Here is a 13,724-nt window from a genome sequence, read left to right on the forward strand (position 1 = left end):
GCTCCCCGCCGGCCACGCCCCCCAGCCCGCCGGCCACGCCCCCTTGCTGGTGGCCCCCGCCCCCCCCGGGGTGACGCTGGCTCCTGCCCTGCTGGGCCCCGCCCCCTCCACCGTCGGCCCCGCCCCCTCCACCGTCGGCCCCGCCCCTTCGGCCATCGGCCCCGCCCCTGCCGGCGGGGCCCCGCCCCCCGCCTCTGCCCCCGCCCCCCTGCTGCCCCCCGCGGGGGCGGGGCTGGGGCTGGGGCTGGGATTGGCCCTGGCGGCCCCTCCCCGGCCCCCCCCCCACCCTGCTGCCCGCGCTGGCCCCGCCCCCCGCCGGGCCCGCCCACGGTGAGAGGGGGCGGGGCTTGGAAGGGGAGTGGGAGGGGCTGGCGGAGGGGCGGGGCCGGGGAGGGGGTGGGGGTGACTGGGCGGAGCTTGCAGGGCAAGGGGGGCGGGGCTGGGAGGTGAGGGTAGGGGTGGGGGAGGAGGCGGGGCTTGAGGCGGCAATGTGGATTGGAGGGTGCTGAAAAGGGGTGGGGCTTGGTGGGAGGGCACTTAAGGGGGGCGGGGCTTAGGGTGGGATGGCACTTAAAGGGGGTGGGGCTTAGGGGTGGGAGGGCGCTGGAAGGGGCGGGGCTTGGGGTGGTGCTGAAGGGGGCGGGGCTTAGGAGCATGAATGGGCAGTGGGGGCGGGGCTTTGCAGCTGGGTGGGCGGGGTTTTCTAAACGGGGCGGGGCTTGCGGGGGGCGTGTCCTTGCTGCCCTTCTCCATTAACCCCTTCCCCCCTGCAGCCCTGCCGCCCGCCCCGCTGGCCGCGCCCCCCGCCGCGGGTGCCCCCCGCCCCCCGCAGCCCCCCCCAACTTTGGGGGGCAAAGGGGGGCCCCCCCTGGCTGCCTACGCCCTGCCCGGCCCCGGCCCGCAGCGCCTCCTGCTGGCCCCCGACATGCAGGCCCGCCTGCCCTGTGAGCGCACCCCCAAACACCTTATTTTTGGGGGAAGCCCCCCTCTAATTTAAGGGGGGGCTCCCCTAAAACGTGTGCCATTCTTTTTTGTTCCGCCCGTAGCTGGCGAGGTGGTGAGCATCGGGCAACTGGCGGCGCTGGCCCAGCGGCCGGCGGGTGCCCCCGGAGCGGGGGGAACGGCCCCGGGGGGGGCCAAGCCCCTCACCCTGCAGCTGCAGGGCAGCAAGCTCACCCTGGCCGCCCCCCCCGCTGCGGCACCTGGCCCTCGCCCCCCCCCGCGGCCTCCCACGTAAGTCAGGGGGCCCCCCGCTCCCCCCCCCCATTTTGTAGGGACCCCCCCTTCCTTTTTAAAGGGGACATCCCCCCCCATAAGCAGCCCCACCCCTGGGTTGGGGGGGTCAGGTTATTGGGGGGGTAGAGAATAGGGTGACCCCTCCCCCCCGCCCCAAGCTCTACCCCAGAAGGGGGGGTCTTTCTGTCTGGGGTGGGCCCAGCTTGGGGTGGGGGGCCCCCCAAAATAGGTGGAGATGTGCGAAGCAAGGAGGGGAGCCCTAACGATGGGTGGGGAGGGCCCGAAGTGGGTGGGGGGCCCCCAAATGGGTGGGGGGGACCCCCAAGGGTAGGGGGGATCCCCCCAAATGGGTGGGAGACCCTTAAATGGGCAGAAGGGACCCCCAAAAGTGGGTGGGGACCCCCTGTGGGTGGGTGCTCACCGAGATGGGTGCTCACCTCTAAAGGTGCTCCCCCCCAAAAACAGATGTGGGAGCCTCTAAATGGGGGGGAGACACCCTAAAACGGCTGGAGGGGCCCCAAAGGTGGGGGGGGGGCCCCCAACATGGCTGGGCACCTATTAAGGTGGATGGGGCACCTCCAAAATGGGTGGGGACCCCCCTAATATGGGTGGGCACCCCCAAAAGTGGGCGGGCACCCTTATATGGGGGGGGTGTGCCCTAACAAAGATACCCCCCTATTTTCGGGGGGTGAGGGGGGTTTGGGGTACCCCTGACACCCCCCTGTGCCTCCCCCCCCCAGGGAACGTGGTGCATTTGGTGGCGGCTGGGGGGCAGCACCCGCTACTGGGCCCCCCCGCCCAGGTCACCCTGCTGGCACCCGTCGCCCCTCCGGCCCCCGCAGGGGGTCCCCCCGCTGGGAGCCCCCCTCAGCCCCCCACAATCGGCCTCCCCATCGCCACCGCCCAAGGTAAGAGGGGGGTGGGGGTCTCTGGGTGCCCCCCCAAAACCACCAGGACCCCCCTGGGTGCCTCCAAACCCCCCCCCCCCCCCCCCCCCAGACCCCTGGGTGGCTTCTGGATCCCTCTGGGTGCCCCCCACAAACCACCCGGACCCCCTTGGGTGCCCCTGAGCACCCCTCGACCCCCCCAGAACCCCCCTGAGTGCCCCTGAGCCCCCCTCGACCCCCCCAGAACCCCCCTGGGTGCCCCTGAGCCCCCCTCAACCCTCCCAGAACCCCCCTGGGTGCCCCTGAGGCCCCCTCAACCCTCCCAGAACCCCCCTGGGTGCCCCTGAGGCCCCCTCAACCCTCTCAGAACCCTCCTGGGTGCTCCTGAGCCCCCCAAGACTCCCCCAGAACAGTTTTGGGTGCCCTTTGACTCCACTAGGACCCCTCTGGGTGCCCCCAGGAATCCTCTGGGTGCCCCTGGGACCCCCTAAGACCCCTTCAGGTGCTGCGGAGCCCCCCCCTAGAACTCTCCTTAAGACCCCTTTGGTGCCCCTAGGACCCCACAAGACCCACTTGGGTGCTCCTGTAACCTTTTTGGGTGCCCCCAGGACTTCCTAGGGTGCCCCCAAGCCCCCCCGCCAGACCCCCAAGGATCCTTTTGGGTGCCCCTGAGCCCTCCCTAGACCCCTTCTGAGTAACCCCAGGACCCTCAGGAGCCTCCTGGGTGCCCCGGGGGTCAGGGAGATTTTGGGGGGGGGGTCTGACGGGCCTGTCCCCCCCCCCCCAGTGCCGACACCACTGGTGAACAGCGGGGGGGTGGTGAAGATCGTGGTGCGGCAGGCGCCCCGCGACGGGCTGGCGGCCCCCCCCCGCGCCCCCCCCCGGCACCCCCACCCGCACCCCGACCCACACCCACACCCCCCGGGCGGCCCCTGCTGCGGGTGCTGCCCGCACCCCCCGCCGCCGGTGTCCCCCCCGCCGCCACCGCAGCCGCCGCCGCCCCCGATTTGATGGGTGAGTGTCTGACAACCCCCCCCAGCACCTATGGGTGCCCCCCCACCCTTGGGCACCCCCCACGTGCATCTGGGGGGGCCCCACATGGCCCTGGGTGCCCCCCCCCAGCTCTGGGTGCCCCCCTGGTGCCCCCAGCCCCCCCTAACCACCTTCTTTCCCCCCCCTTCCCCTGCAGCACCCGCAGCACCCACCGCCGCCCCCCCTGCCGCCGCCGCCCCCCCCGGGGGCCCCCCCGGCCCCCCCCGCCGTTGCCGCCGCTCCCCCCCGGGAGGAGCCCGAGGGTCCGGGGGGGCCCAGCCCCCCCCCAGCACCCACCCCCCACCGGCCGCCCCCCCGCCGCCAGCCCCCGCCCCCCCCGCGCTCCCCCTTCTACCTGGTAAGCACCCCGGGGGGCAAGGGGGGGCGCCCAAGGGTGGGGGGGGGGTACCCATGGGTGGGGGCACCTAAGAGTCTCTGGGGGGGTGTAAGGGATGTTGGGGGGGAGGAAGGGGTGTTGGGGGGCACCCATGGGTGAGGGGTATGGGGGGGGGGGGTCCTTATGGGGGGTAAGGGTGGATTTGGGGGGGTCACCCATGGCGGGGGTGGCACCCTGGGGTCCTTCTGGGAAAGTATGGGGGCAACTGGGGTGGGGGGCACCCAAGGGTGTGCGGGGCATCTATGGGGGTGTAAGGGGGGTTTGAGGGGGGCACCCCTGGGGAGACACCACGGGGGGGTGCACCCAGGGGTCCCTATGTGGGGCAAGAGGGGATGGGGGGGGGGGCACCCAAGGGGCCCTATAGGGTTATAAGGCATTTGGGGGGGGTGCCCACGGAGGGGTCTGGGGTGCCGGGTGACCCCCGGGGAGGGGGGACGCGGGGGGGGGGCATGCACATGGCGGGGGGGTCCTGGGTGACACCACCCATGGCAGGGGGGGGGTCCCAGGTTCGGGGCGGGGATACCCTGGGATGCGGGAGGTTTGGGGGTGCAGGGCAGGGCGGGGGGGGCAGTGACCCCCTCCTCCATGTCCGTCCGTCTGTCGTCCCCCCCCTAGGAGTCCCTGGAGGCGAAGCGGGGCCGGGGCCGGGCGGAGCGGCTGGAGCGGCTGCTGCGGCTGAACGAGCTGCGCTGCGGGCTGGCCCCCGTCTACGGCAGCGAGGTGCTGGGGCTCTGCACCCTGCCCCCCCCCGCCCCCCCCCCCGGGGGGGGCCCTGGCCCGCGCCGTCCTCACCCCCCCCCCAGCGCCTGCAGCAGCTCCAGCCCCTCCTCGACAGGTACCGGGGGGGGCTGGGAGGTTTGGGGGGACCCAGGCATCTGGGGAAGGGTTTAGGGGGACCCAGGAGTCTGGAGGGAGTCAGGGGGCCCTAGGGTTTGGGGAGGGGTCCAAGGGGTTTGGGGGGACCCAGGTGTTTGGGGAGGGTTCAGGGGGTTTTGGGGGGACTCAGGTCTTGGGGGGGGGGGAAGACCTAGATGTTTGGGGAGGGGTCAGGGGGTCCAGGGGGTTTGCGGGGACCCAGGCATCCAGGGAGGGGTTTAGAGGAGTCCAGGAATTTGGGGGGATCCAGGAATTTGGGGGGACTCAGGTCTCGGGGGGGGTGTGTGACCCAGATGTCTGGGGAGGGGTCAGGGGGTCCAGGGGGTTTGTGGGGACCCAGGCATCTGGGGAGGGGTTTGGAGGGGGCCAGGGGGCCCTAGGGTTTGGGGAGGGGTCCAAGGGGTTTGGGGGGACACAGGTATTTGGAGGGGTCCAGGTATCTGGGGGGACCCAGGTGTTCGGGGAGGGTTGCAGGGGTTTTGGGGGGACCCAGGCATCCAGGGAGGGGTTCAGGGGGGTCCAGGAATGTGGGGGGGATCCAGGTATCTGGGGGGACCTGGGTGTTTGGAGGGGGGGGGTCCAGGGGATTTAGGGGCACCCAGGCATCCCGGGGCAGGGGGACGCAGGCACCTGGGATGGGGTCCCAGACCTCAGGGAAGCGGGGGGGGGGGTCCCCCCAAATTATCTGACACCCCCTTTGCCCCCGCCCCAGGTTCATCTTCGTTCTGCCGCCAGTGGAGGCGCGGGGGGTGGCCCTGCACAGCTGCCGCCCCCCGCCCTGGCGCCTGCGCCAACGCGCCCAGCTGGAGCAGCGGCTGCGGGAGGAGCTGGCGCCCCGCGGGCGAGCCCTGCACCGGGTGCTGCGCAGCATGCGCACCCACTTCCCCGACCTGCGCCTCATCCAGTACGACTGCGGTACGTGGGGACAGCGGGGACGCTGGGGACAGCGGGGACGTTGGGAATATCAGGGATGCTGGGGACATTGGGGAGATGGGTGCTGCACAGCGTGGGTACCCGCTGCCCCGACCTGTGCCACATCCAGTGTGACTGTGGGACGTGGGGGACATTGGGGACGCTGGGGACATCGGGGATATTGGGGACACTGGGGACATCGGGGACGCTGGGGACAGCGGGGGTGTCCAGGACATCGGGGTGCTGGGATGCACCCGCTTCTCTGCTCCGCCCCAATGGCCCTTTCCTCCATCCTGGGGATGCTTGGGGACAGTCGTGGCCATGAGGGACATCAGGGACGTCAGGGGGTGTTGGGGACATCGGGAACATTGAGGGGACACTGAGGGGCATTGAGGGCATCGGGGACACAGGACATCGAGGAGCTGGGTTCTGCTTGAGCACCCACCTCTCTGATCTCCCCCTCATCCCCCTCCCGATCCTGGGGACGCTGGGGACATCAAGGGCGGCAGGGTGTTGGGAACATCAGGGGTGTTGGGGGACACCAGGGACATCCAGGACGTGGGGGACGTCAGGGAGCTGGGGCCAGCACGAGCACCCACTTGCCCACCTCCTCGTGCTATCCCCATGTCCCCAGCAACGTCCCCGGTGACGTCCCCATGTCCCTGGTGCCATCTTCACCCCACCGTGTCCCAAACGGGAGATGTCACCGTGTCCCTACTAATGTCCTGATGTCCCCAACGATGTCCCTGTGGTGTCCCCATGTCCCTTGTGCTGGCTCTGCATCCCCAGCGATAGCCCACTGATGTCCCCACGGATGTCCCCGTGTCCCTAGTCGCGTCCCCGTGGTCCTACTGACGTCCTGACGTCCCCCTTGACGTCTTTACCGATATTCCTGTGTCCCTCCAGCTGTCCCGCTGTCCCCAGCGATGTCCCCACCACTGTCCCCATGTCCGTAGTGATGTCCTGGTGTCCTCACAGCGTTCTCACTGATGTCCCCACGTCCCTAGCGATGTCCCCATGTCCCTAGCGATGTCCCCACTGACGACCCAAGTCCCCGCTAATGCCCTTAGTGAAGTGTCCGTGTCCCTAGTGATGTCACCACCAGTGTCCCCATGTCCCCAGCTATGTCTCCGTGTCCCCGATGATGTCCCCAGCGATGTCCCTAAAGACGTCCCCATCCGCTGATGTCCCCAGCGATATTCTCACATCCCTATTGATGTCCCCAGCGATGTCCCCACGTCCCTGTTGACGTCCCTATGACATCCCCATGTCCCAACACCCCCCACCCCAACCACCCCGTCCCCATCCCAAAGCGTTGGGGGGGGGGTCATCCCGCCCCTCCTCCTTGGCGGTGGCCCCCGGTGACACCGGCGTCCCCCCCCAGGGAAGCTGCAGACGCTGGACGTGCTGCTGCGGCGCCTGAAGGCGGGGGCCCACCGCGTCCTCATCTTCACCCAGATGACCCGGATGCTCGACGTCCTCGAGCGCTTCCTCACCTACCACGGCCACATCTACCTGCGCCTGGACGGCAGCACCCCCGCGTCGAGCAGCGCCAGGTGCGGGGTGGGGGGGGACCCAGGAGTTCGGCGGGGGGGGCCCAGGAGTCCCAGGGGGACCCAGGTATCTGGGCATCGACACCCTTGCACCCCCCCACGGAGACCCAGCTGTCCAAAAACCTTCTCCTGATCCTGGCTTGGAGCCACATCTCAATGGCTTCACGGCGGTAGGGAGGACCCGGGCGTCTGGGGGGACCCAGGTGTCCAGGCACCACCTTTGGGTGCCTCCATAGCACCCAGGTGTCTGGTAGCCATCCCTTGGTCCTACCTTGCAGCCACATCTCAGTAGCTTGATGGTGGCATGGAGAATCCTGGTGTCTGGGAGAGGCCCCAGGCATCCGGGGAGGACCCAGGTCTCCAGGGGGACCCAAGTGTCCGGACACCAACACCCTTGCACCCCCCATAGAGACCCAGGTGTCTTGGAACCCCTGGTCCCACCTTGGAGCCACATCTCAAGGGTTTGATGATAGTAGGGTGGACCCAGCTGTCCATGGAGGACCCAGGTGTCCAGAGGACCCAGGTGTCCAGGAGGGGACCCAGACATCTGGAGGGACCCAGGCGTCCACACACAAACACCCTTGGACCTCCCCATGGGGACCCAGGTGTCCAAGAACCATCTGGTGGTCCCACCTTGGAGCCACATCTCAAGGGCTTGATGGCAGCAGGGTGGACCCAGGTGTCCATGGAGGACCCAGGTGTCCAGGAGGGGACCCAGGCATCCAGGGGGACCCAGGTGTCCCACAGAAACACCCTTGGACCTCCCCATGGGGACCCAGGTGTCCAAGAACCGTCTGGTGGTCCCACCTTGGAGCCACATCTCAAGGGCTTGATGGCGGCAGGGTGGACCCAAGTGTCCAGGAAGGGACCCAGGCGTCCGGGGGACCCAGACATCTGGAGGGACCCCAGGCATCCACACACAAACACCCTTGGACGTCCCCATGGGGACCCAGGTGTCCAAGAACCGTCTGGTGGTCCCACCTTGGAGCCACATCTCAAGGTCTTGATGGTGGCAGAGTGGACCCAGGTCTCCATGTAGGACACAGGCGCCTGGCGGGGGGGGAGCCCAAACATTTGGGTCCCCCCCCTAACATGGGACCCCGGTGCCTGGGCGGCGCCACACTGCCTCCTGCAGGCCCTGATGGAGCGTTTCAATGCCGACAAGCGCATCTTCTGCTTCATCCTCTCGACCCGCAGTGGCGGCGTCGGCGTCAACCTGGCGGGTGCCGACACCGTCATCTTCTACGACAGCGACTGGAACCCCACCATGGACGCCCAAGCACAGGACCGGTGCCACCGCATCGGCCAGACCCGTGACGTCCACATCTACCGGTACGTCCAGCTTTCGGGCTCCCGGCTCCTCACCCTGGACGCCTGGGTCCTCCCTGCTCACCGCGCCCCACCGCTCTGTCCCCTCCTCAGGCTCATCAGCGAGAGGACGGTGGAGGAGAACATCCTCAAGAAGGCCAACCAGAAGAGGATGCTGGGAGATATGGCCATCGAGGGGGGGAACTTCACCACCGCCTACTTCAAGCAGGTAACTGAGGACCCAGGTGTCTGGGCAGCAACACCCTTGGACCCCTCTGTGGGGACCCAGGTGTCCAGGAACCCTCCCCTGGTCCCACCTTGGAGCCACAGCTCAAGGGCTTGAGGGTGGCAGGGGGGATGCAGGTGTCCGGGCCTGGCGTTGACACCCGCTCCCCGCCAGCAAACGATCCGGGAGCTGTTCGACATGGCGCCGGAGGAGCCGGGGCGCCGGGAGCCGGACAGGGACAAGGAGAAGGAGAAGGAGAGGGACAGGGACGGAGACGTCCCCCCTGATGAGGAAGAGGACCCGGTGGCCACCCGGCGTACCCACATCCTCGAGCAGGTGGGGCCACGCGTCCTCCCGTGTTCCCCCGATGTCGCCCCGATGCCACCCCCACGTCCCAGCGTTCCCATGTCCCCTGATGTCCCCTGATCTCCTCCATGTCCCCTCATGTCCCTGATGTCCTCTACATGCCTGCGTGCCTTGCTGTCCCTTCCTCTTCCTGACGTCCCCTGATATCCTTCATGGCCCTCATGTCCCAGATGTCCCCTAATCTCCCCGATGTCCCTCATGTCCCTCGATTTCCCTGACGTCCCCAACGTCCCAGATGACCCCAACACCCCGGATGTCCCCTCGTCTCCTCCAATCTCCCTGGTGCACCCAACATCTCTGATGTCCCCCACATCCCTGCGTCCCCTGATGTCCGTCGTGTCTCCGAGTGGCCCTGCCACCCCTGATGGCCACAACGCCCCTGATGTCCCTCACGTCCCCAGCGTCCTTGACACCCCCAACGCCCCGATGTCCCCTGCTATCCGTGATGTCCACCACGTCTCTGATATCACCCGCATCTCCGTGTCCCCCAACATCACTCATGGCCCCTGATCTCCCTCGTGGCCCCAGCACCCCAATCTCCCAGATGTTCCCTGACGTCCCCGCTGTCCCCAGGCGCTGTGCGGGGCGGAGGACCCCGAGGATATCCGGGCGGCGTCGCAGGCGCAGGCGGAGCGGGGTGGCGGCGCTGGCCGAGTTCAGCGAGAGCCTCAGCCCCGAGGAGGAACGGGGCGGCCCCGAGCCTGAAGAGGAGCTCTCCAAGGCCGAGCAGGAGATTGCCGCCCTGGTCGAGCAGGTGGGGCACCCAGGCATTCGGGAGCTTTGGAGGGACCCAGGTCCCTCAAGTGTTGGAACGGGCTGCCCAGAGAGGTGGGGGAGTCCCCATCCCTGGAATTGTTCAAAAAACGGGCAGAGGTGGCACTTGGGGACATGGTTTAGTGGGCATGGGGGTGTTGGGGTGATGGTCGGACCGATGATCTTAGAGCTCCTTTCCAACCTTAATGATTCCCAATTTTTATTTTCATTAAAAAATAATCCAGCCACCAAGCCAGGAACCATGAAATAATTCCTCTCCCGTTAACTGGTTTAGTGGTGGACTTGGTAGCGTTGGGTTACTGGTTGGACTGGTGATCTTCAAGGTCTTTTCCAACCTCAACGATTCCATGATTCGATGATTCCCCAGGGCGTTCAGGAGAACCTGGGTGGCTGGGGGTCTGGAAGGACCCAGACATCTTGGGGGGGACCCATGGGTCCAGGGCTTTGGGGGGGGACCCAGAAAGTTCAGGAGAACCTGGGTGGTTGGGGAACTGGAAGGACCCAGGCGTCCAGGGTGGGGTTGGGGGCACCCAGGGGGAGGTTGGGAGCCCCCGGGTGTCCAGGAAGGGGACCCCGGCATCCGGGGGGGGCACCTCGGCATCCGAGGGACCCAAACACCCGCTGCGGCAGCTGACGCCCATTGAGCGCTACGCCATGAACTTCCTGGAGGCGTCGCTGGAGGACGTCAGCCGGGAGGAGCTGAAGCAGGCGGAGGTGTGTGGAGGGGAGCACCCATGGGTGGGGGGCATCTCTCAGGGTCTTGCTACGGGGTAGGGGGCAGGGAGGCTGGGGGGGTCCCGCTGGGTGGTGGGGGTCCCAGAGGGTCCCGCTATGGGGTGGGGGCACCCAGGGGGTCCTGCTGTGGGCCAGGAGGCGCCCATGGTTCCTTGTTAGTGGAAGGGGCACCCATGGGTGCCCCAGTCTGGGTTGGGGGACACCTGGGGGGGTCTTGCTGTGGAGCAAAGAGCACCCACGAGGGTCTTGCTATGGGGCTGGGGGCACTCGGGGGGGGCTGGCTATGGGCTGGGGGCACCACGGGTGATCTGGCTATGGGTTGGGGGCACCCATGGGTGCTGTCCCCGCAGGAGCAGGTGGAGGCGGCGCGGAAGGACATCGACCAGGCCAAGGGTGGGGGGCGCTTCCGCCTGCCCCCGCAGGAGGAGGAGGAAGAGGAGGCGGCTGCCGCCCCGGGGGGTGACGAAGGTCCCGGGGGACCCCGGCGGCCCCGGCGGGTGCGGGGTCCCCCCCGGCCCCTCCCCGAGCGCCCCGGCACCCGCGCCAGCCAGCGCCTGCGGGCCGCCGGGACAACCAACCGGGCCCCCCCGGCGTCCCCACGGGTGACACCCCCGTCCCCACGGGCCCCCCCGACATCCCCACGGGCGATGCCGACATCACCGCGGGCGACGCCGACCTCGCCCCGGGTCACCCCGACGTCGCCACGGACGCCGCCGACGTCCCCTCGGGGGGCAGCGGCGGCGGCGGCGGCGACGACGTCCCCCCGACCATCCCCAGCCCCCGCAGCCACGGCCACCCCGGTGACATCGCAAGCCAATGCGGTGACATCACAAGCAGCCCTGGTGACGTCGCAGGCGAACGCAGCGACGTTGCACACGGCCCTGGTGACGTCGCACACAGCCCCGCTCCCGCCCACTGCCCCTGTGACGTCGCAAGCGATCCCAGTGTCATCGCAACCAGCCCCGGTGACGTCACAGCCGCCCCCGGTGATGTCACAAACGCCCCCAGTGACATTGCAGCTGGCCCCGGTGACATCACAACCGCTCCCATTGACGTCGCAACCGGCCCCAGCAGCTGCCAACGCAGCTGCAGTGACGCCGCAACCGCCCCCGGCCCCATCCCAGGCGCCGGTGACACCCAGCACCCCGCCGCCACCCGCCGCCATCATCGCACCCGGCCCCAGTGACGTCACAGCTGGCGCTGGTGACATCGCACCCGGCGCCGGCGCCATCCCAGGTGACTGTCCCGCCTTCTCAGGCAGCGGCGCCGCCGCCGGACGCCACGCCAGCGCCGTCGGCCACGCCACCAGCAACATCGCCGCCGGCCCCGGCAGCCTCTGAGGCGGCGCCTGTGACGCCAGAGGGGCCGGGGGTGACGCCGGTGAGTGGGGCAGGACCGGGTGGGGCTGGGCGGGGCCCCCGCCGACGCCGCAGCGCCGATGTGGAGATCCGGCAGAGCCGGGGGCCGGGACCGGCAGCCAAGGTGCTGCGGCAGCTGCCAGGGCGGCTGGTGACGGTGCTGGAGACCCCGGTCCCCGGGCGGCCCCGGCGCCGCCGCCATGACCCTCCTGGCACCAGCCCCAGCCCCGGCACCAGCCCCGGCCCCCCCAAACGCCGTAGGGGACGCCCCCCAAAGCGGCGGGGGGGACCGCGCCGCCGCCACCCACGACCCTCCTGGCAAACGGCGGCGGGGGCGGCCGGCTCGGGGTGGGTCGGTGGCAACTGGGGCTCCCCAAAGCCCTGGCAAGCGACGACGGGGGCGGCCCCCTAAGCGGGCGTCCCCCGACAGCAGCACCTCACCCCCCCCCGGCCCCCCGCAGCACCCGCCGGCACCCTGGGGCCCCCCTCATGGCCCCCCTGGAACGGGAGCCGGGCCGGCGGCGGCGGCGTTCTCCCCCGCCTTCCTCGGAGGAGGGGGGGAGCGGGGACGAGGGGGGGCGGCGGCGGCCCCCCCCAGCCAAGCGGCGCCGGCGGGCGGGCGGGGGGGCTCCTCGGCACCGTCGGCGGCGGCCTCCACCACCGGCCCGGCGGGGGCGGCAGCAGCGGCGGCGGCAGCAGCCCCCCCGGCGCTGCGCGGCTCCCCCCGCCGCCAACACCCGCTCGGCGGCCGCCGCTGCCGCTGCCGCCCCCAACCCGCCTGGGGGCCCCCCAGCACCCCCCGATACCCCGTCGGTGGCAGCGGCGGCCGTCCGTGGTCGCAAGGCCAAGACGTGACCCCCCCGGCCGCCCCCCTGCGGTCCGAGGGGGCCGGCAAGATGGCCGACCGGGGCCCTACAAAGGGCTGAGTGGGGCGGCGCGGCGGGGGGGGGGGCCACAAGATGGCCGGCGAGGTGCTCCTAGAGGATCTGGGTGGATGGGCCCAAAATGGCCCACCGGGCATGTGCCAGGTGGCCGACCAGGCGCGTGCCAAATGGCCGACTGAGCGCGTACAAAATGGCCGATTTGGTGCCCACAAAATGGCTGACCAAGCACCTACCAAATGGCCACCTGGGCACCCACGAAACGGCCAGCTGGAGCCCCTTCAAAATGGCTACCCAGGCACAGCTTCCGAATGGCCAACCAGGCGATCCTAAGATGGCCGACCGGCCCACCCCCAAAATGGCCGATCTGGCATTTTTGAACGAGCCCCTTCAAAATGGCCGACGGGAACCGCCTCAGCAGGGAATGGCCAACCGTGCCCTCAAGATGGCCGACCACAAGCCCTCGGAACAGCCAAGCTGGTGGCTCCAAGATGGCCGACAAGCCCACTCAAAATGGCCACCCAGGTGGCCCCAAGATGGCCGACCTGGCCCATGTAAAATGGCCAATGGGGCCCCAAGATGGCCGACTGGAACATTCCACAATGGCCACCCAGGTGACCCCAAGATGGCCAACTTGGATGATGTCAGAGACAGTGACTAGCTCAAACCCAGTTATGTCAGAATGGGCGCTCATTGAACTCGGTGATGTCAGAGGTGATATCAGAACCAGCAGCCATCTTGAATGCAGCGATGTCAGAGGCGGTGGCCATCTTGAGCAAGGTGATGTCACAAGGCGGCTGTGTTGCTCCATGTGATGTCAGAGGCAGTGGCTGCCGTGAAGCTGGTGATGCCAGAACCAGCAGCCATCTTACATGCAGTGATGTCAGAGGCAGTTGCCGTCTTGAACCCGGTGATGTCAGAACCAGCAGCCATCTTTAAACGCAGTGATGTCAGAGGCGGTGGTTATCTCAAACGCAGCGATGCCCGAACCAGCAGCCATCTTGAATGCAGTGATGTCAGAACCACTGATGTCAACGTGGGGCATCTGTGTGATGTCAGAGCTGGCAGCCATCTTGAATGCAGTGCTGTCAGCAGTGGCCATCTTGAACTGTGACTTCAGAGCTGGTGGCCATCTTGATCTCAGTGGATGTCGGAGCGGGTGGCCATCTTGACCATGGCAGAT

The 13,724-nt window shown here is 68.9% G+C and overlaps 1 protein-coding gene across 1 annotated transcript in view; it reads left to right on the forward strand.

Moving 5' to 3' along the window:
* SRCAP (Snf2 related CREBBP activator protein) overlaps positions 1 to 11,642 on the forward strand; it is a 30,537-nt gene extending 18,895 nt beyond the window's left edge. Inside the window, 18 exon segments of the mRNA XM_075724690.1 lie at positions 833 to 944; positions 1,047 to 1,100; positions 1,977 to 2,144; positions 2,680 to 2,708; positions 3,475 to 3,513; positions 4,168 to 4,342; positions 4,345 to 4,387; positions 5,141 to 5,343; positions 6,725 to 6,876; positions 6,879 to 6,896; positions 8,029 to 8,225; positions 8,316 to 8,430; positions 8,602 to 8,645; positions 8,694 to 8,763; positions 9,367 to 9,429; positions 9,431 to 9,547; positions 10,198 to 10,281; positions 10,653 to 11,642. Coding sequence (XP_075580805.1) covers positions 833 to 944; positions 1,047 to 1,100; positions 1,977 to 2,144; positions 2,680 to 2,708; positions 3,475 to 3,513; positions 4,168 to 4,342; positions 4,345 to 4,387; positions 5,141 to 5,343; positions 6,725 to 6,876; positions 6,879 to 6,896; positions 8,029 to 8,225; positions 8,316 to 8,430; positions 8,602 to 8,645; positions 8,694 to 8,763; positions 9,367 to 9,429; positions 9,431 to 9,547; positions 10,198 to 10,281; positions 10,653 to 11,642 — 2,673 coding nt within the window.
* The last annotated feature ends 2,082 nt before the right edge of the window (positions 11,643 to 13,724 follow it).

The sequence above is a fragment of the Pelecanus crispus genome, chromosome 23 (genome assembly GCF_030463565.1).
Source record: "Pelecanus crispus isolate bPelCri1 chromosome 23, bPelCri1.pri, whole genome shotgun sequence".
NCBI classification, from domain to species: domain Eukaryota; kingdom Metazoa; phylum Chordata; class Aves; order Pelecaniformes; family Pelecanidae; genus Pelecanus; species Pelecanus crispus.